Source organism: Myotis daubentonii, chromosome 5 (genome assembly GCF_963259705.1).
Source record: "Myotis daubentonii chromosome 5, mMyoDau2.1, whole genome shotgun sequence".
Taxonomy (NCBI): domain Eukaryota; kingdom Metazoa; phylum Chordata; class Mammalia; order Chiroptera; family Vespertilionidae; genus Myotis; species Myotis daubentonii.
The window spans coordinates 32367341-32372403 of NC_081844.1; the positions used below are offsets into that span (position 1 = coordinate 32367341).

Consider the following 5063-nt stretch of genomic DNA (forward strand, 5'->3'; position numbering starts at 1 on the left):
CTCTGGGGTCCTGGAAGTAGTGACTAGAAAGACCAGATGTCATTGGACGGTCACAGAGAGAATGTTCCAGCCTGAGGGTACATCCCATGCCAAGGCCCTAGGCAAGAATGGACTTGGCCCCTTTGGGGAGCACAAAGGCCAGAGTGAGTGCGGTGAAGCAGGAGCTGATGGCCTGGAGCCTTCACCTGGGGGCGGGGGGGGGGGCATTCGGATTTTCCGTGAGGCCCGTGGGGAACCAATGGAACAACACCATCTGCTAGAACATTCTGCAACAATGGAAACATTCTCTGCGCTGTCCAATATGGTGTCTGTTAGACTCGCATGGCTACTGAGCACCTGAAATGCAGGTAGTTCAACTGAGGGCTGGATTTTACATTTCCTTTAATTTTTAAAAAAATATATATTTTATTGATTTTTTACAGAGAGGAAGGGAGAGGGATAGAGAGTTAGAAACATTGATGAGAGAGAGACATCCATCAGCCGCCTCCTGCACACCTCCCACTGGGGATGTGCCCGCAACCAAGGTACATGCCCTTGACTGGAATCGAACCTGGGACCCTTCAGTCCGCAGGCCGACGCTCTATCCACTGAGCCAAACCGGTCAGGGCCATTTCCTTTAATTTTAACGTAAACAGACACATGTGGCCAGCGGTTGCTGTGCTGGACATCGCAGCCATGGATAAGTTTATGCAGGAGGCAGGGATATGTGGCAGGCCCGGAGTGGGGTGAAGTGTGAGGGGGAGGAAGGCAGATGGGCGTGGTCCCTAGATCTGGTCAGGCAGTCCAATAGCTGATGTGATTGTCCCTGGTGTTTACAGTGACCGGACTGAGGCATGAGCCCCTGGTAGCACATCGAGGACGGGAGTGTGCAGCCACACATGGTTCGGCCCTGCGGTAACCATAGCAGCCCAGGCTGTCACCATGGTGAAGCTGTTAGTGGTCAAAATTCTTTGCATGGTGGGCGTGTTCTTCTTTATGCTGCTGGGCTCCCTGCTGCCTGTGAAGATCATCGAGACAGACTTTGAGAAGGCCCACCGCTCGAAAAAGATCCTCTCGCTCTGCAACACCTTTGGAGGCGGGGTCTTTCTGGCCACCTGCTTCAATGCTTTGCTGCCTGCTGTGAGGGAAAAGGTAAGAGCTCCCTGGATGGTCTCAGCCATAAAATGCCAAGGGTCTCTGATGCTTTTTTCAGCTCGGACCCTGAATTTGGTGGGGGCCTTTACACCCAAGGGTGATGGGAAGTAGAAAATGAATTTGCTGTGTGACCATGCATGGGTTGCTTTTCTTCTCTGAGCCTTCCCTGGCAAACAAGGGGTTTAAACTAGACCTGGGGCTCCCAACCGGTGGGCTCATTAGTTGTTACTTCACCAGACCTTCTATCCCTGGGAGCATACACTTTGTCCTGGAGTTGGCAGTTGTGGCCTCTCTTCAGCTCCTGTATTAGTCAGCTACTGCTGCAGAACAAATGATAACGGATGTGACATCTTAAAACAATGCACATTTATTATCTCACAGTTTCTGTGGGTCAAGGGTGGGACACTGCTTAGCTGGGGCATCTGCTCCAGGTTCTCAGGAGACAACAATCGAGGTGTCTACTGGGTTGTGGTCTCATCTTAGGGTTCAACTAAGGATGGGTCAACTTCTAAGCTAATGTAGTTGGAAGGTGGGTTGTCAGACTCAGGGCCTAGTTTCTTCCTGATGTCTGGCTGAGAGCTGCCCTCAGTCCCTTGTCCCATGGCCTCCCCAACATGGCTTCTTGCTTCATCCTCAAGTTGCAGCCTGTGCCTGGATTTCTGACCTTCAGATCTGTGAGATGATGCTTTTGTGTTACTTTATACTGCTAAACTTATGTTCCTTCATTACTCAGCACAGGATATTCATACAGTTGGCATAGATGAGGTTAAATCAGAGTCTCGTCTGACGGCTTCTGCACCCTCAGTACCACTTTCAGAATTGCCCCCATTTCTTGTGTTCCCACTGTGTCACCCCCCTTTCATCCTCCTACTTCACGTCTGGACTGCAGCAATGCCTTACTCTTCTCTATTCCCCTTCAGTGCACCTGGCCCTTCCAGGGTCCTCCCGACACCACTCCTGTGCTGCATCCCTGCCACAGGCTTCCCGCGCCTCACCCAGCCATGCCTCCCAGCCCTCACCCAGTTGTGCCACAGGAAGGACAGTGCCACAAGCTGTGGCTTTTGTGTGTCTGTCTTGTCTTTTCCAATCCGTGTTTATCCCTCTGGGTGTAGTTTGTGTTTGTCATGAGCTGGTGTTTCCCCGAGTGAGGCACATGCAGGCTTCCATGAGACATTTAGCAAATGAATGAAATGGCTTCTCTACAGAAATACAACCTTCTGCTGCAGCAGTGGTTCCCATCCAGGGGTGACTCTGCTCACAAGGAATATGGGGCCATGTCTAGGCACATCTATGGGTGTCATGACTGGAGGTACCCCTGGCTGCAAGTGAGTGGGCATCAAGGATGCTGCTTAACACCCCACAGTGCCCATGGTGACCCCCACAGAGAATGACCCTGCCCCATGTCAACACCTCCCCCAACAAGTTATGACCAAAATGTCTCCAGACATTGTGCTTCTCAAGGGGTCGGCCCAGTTGAGAAGTCTGTGTGTGTGTGTGTGTGTGTGAAGGTGCATGTACAATCACAGGTTGTAATGAAGGTTGTGAGGGAAAGAAGAGATTGGGGCAGTAAGCAGAGATTGGGGTACCTGGTTTAGGTAGAGTACTTGGAAATTATATGTAAGCCAAGACCCAAAGCATGAGCATCCATTAGCTGTGAGTAAAACTGAAGGAGGAACATTTTGGACAGAACCGATGGCACAGCCCAAGGCTGGAAAGAGCTCAGTGTGTGCAAGCACCTTCCAAATCCAGGGAAAATTAACCCGTGCTTCGAGCAGCCCACAGCCCACTTGGCTGGACAGCGTCCAAAACTGCATTGTCCAGTGTGGCAGCTGCTTGGCATGCCTGGCTAGTCAAGTTTCAGTGAATTCCAGTGAAGTACAATTCAATATGTTAGTCCTCAGCTGTGCCAGCCATGTTTCAAGTCCTCACACATAGCTAGTGGCTCCCATATTAGCACAGATAGAAAGCATATCTAGAACATTCTATTGAACCGTGCTGACTCAAGGGATCTGCTGGGTGTCTGAATGTGCTGGCGAGCCTTTACCCAGGAGGTTGGAGTAATGGGAAGACCCTGGAAACAGAGTCCCACCTGGATTATATGGAAGCAAACCCCATGCAGGTATTGGGGCCAGAAAGGCTGGTTTATATCACAGTAGTGGAGGCCAGAAGTCCTAGATCAAGGTGTCGGCAGGGCTGGGTCCTTCTCAGCCCTCCCTTTCCTGCCTCTCTGTGGTCCTGGTGTCTCTTCCTCTTCTTGGAAGGACGCCAGTTCTATTGGAGTAGGGCCCACCCAACAGCCTCATTTTAACTGAATCACTTCTTTCAAGAGACTCTCTCCCAATATGGTTAGTTTTGAGGTACTAGGGGCTTAGAGGTTTGAATATATGAATTTTTATTTGGGGGGAGGACACAATTCAGCCCTTAGTACTTTACATATATCTACAAAGACCCATCTTCCAAATAAGGCCACATCCTGAGGTTCTGGGTAGATGTGTCTTTGGGGACCACAATTCGGCTCACTCCGGTGAGGCCTCATGACTCCGTTAATAATAGGGTTTTTGTTTAATCCATCAAGGATGAGCCCACCACTCCCTCCCCCTTTACTTAACTTCTCATATGAATTGGGTATGTCTGTGCTTTACTAACTGAACAGTGATGTCAGATGAACCCTGTTGCGTTGGGTCCCTGCCTCTGAACCTCTCTCACCTCTCTCTCCCTCCTTCCCTCTCTCACCTCCTCCGCTCCAGCTCCAGAAAGTTCTGAGTCTTGGGCACATCACCACGGACTACCCGCTGGCAGAGACCATTGTGATGTTAGGCTTCTTCATGACCGTCTTCCTGGAGCAGCTCATCCTGACCTTCCGCAAGGAGAAGCCGTCCTTCATCGACCTGGAGACCTTCAATGCTGGCTCAGACGCTGGCAGCGACTCAGAGTATGAGAGCCCCTTCATGGGGGCTGCGCGGGGCCACGCAATCTACATGGAGCCTCACACCCACAGCCACGGGCTGAATGTCCAAGAGCTGTCCCACTCCAGCCCCCTGCGCCTCCTCAGCCTGGTCTTCGCTCTGTCGGCTCATTCCATCTTTGAGGGCCTGGCCCTGGGCCTACTGGAAGAGGGGGAGAAGGTAGTAAGCCTGTTCGTGGGTGTGGCCATCCACGAGACACTGGTAGCTGTGGCCCTAGGCATCAACATGGCCCGGAGCTCCATGCCCCTGAGGGAAGCGGCCAAGCTGGCCATCACCGTGAGTGCCATGATCCCCCTGGGCATCAGTGTTGGCCTGGGCATCGAGAGCGCCCAGGGCGTGCCCAGCAGTGTGGCCTCGGTGCTACTGCAGGGTCTGGTGGGTGGCACCTTTCTCTTTGTCACCTTCTTTGAGATCCTGGGGAAGGAACTGGAGGAGAAGAATGACCGCCTGCTCAAAGTCCTCTTCCTGGTGCTGGGCTACACCGTGCTGGCCGGCATGGTCTTCCTCAAGTGGTGAACGTCCCATTGCTGTCATTATCCATCTTGGTCACCCCATCCTGCTGGAGCTCTCCGGGAGCCCCCGGGTGGAAACAGGCTACATTCCCCAGCTCCCTCTCCCCCAATTGGGGAGCTCAGGCCCCCCAACCACTGCCTGCTCACAGAGAGGCTACCCAAGACCAAGCTGCACCCTAGATTGTACACCCCAAGCCTCAGGGCAACCCTATTGTAAAATACTTCTCTTAAAGGTATTTACCAAAGCTGTGTGGCCATGTCAACCTGGGCGTGGGATCTGGCAACTCACACGGGAGGCAGGGCAGGGCATCCACATGGGTCAGGCCAGGATCCTTCCCACCCCACACACTCAAACTGCGGCCAGGACGGGAGCTGTTGGAGGCGCCAAGGCCTCTGTCCTCTGCCCCCAACTGGCTCTGTTGCTAACAGAGGAGGCCACCAGCATGGAGTG

At 52.8% G+C, this 5063-nt stretch overlaps 1 protein-coding gene across 2 annotated transcripts in view; it reads left to right on the forward strand.

Annotated features, from left to right (window-relative positions):
- SLC39A3 (solute carrier family 39 member 3) overlaps positions 1-4857 on the forward strand; it is a 5845-nt gene extending 988 nt beyond the window's left edge. For both annotated transcript variants that reach the window (XM_059697251.1, XM_059697252.1), the window contains exons 3-4: positions 819-1131; positions 3882-4857. In XM_059697251.1, the coding sequence (XP_059553234.1) occupies positions 922-1131; positions 3882-4616 (945 nt within the window). In that variant the 5' untranslated portion in view covers positions 819-921 and the 3' untranslated portion in view covers positions 4617-4857. The remainder of the gene's footprint in view (positions 1-818; positions 1132-3881) is intronic.
- Positions 4858-5063: the final 206 nt, after the last annotated feature.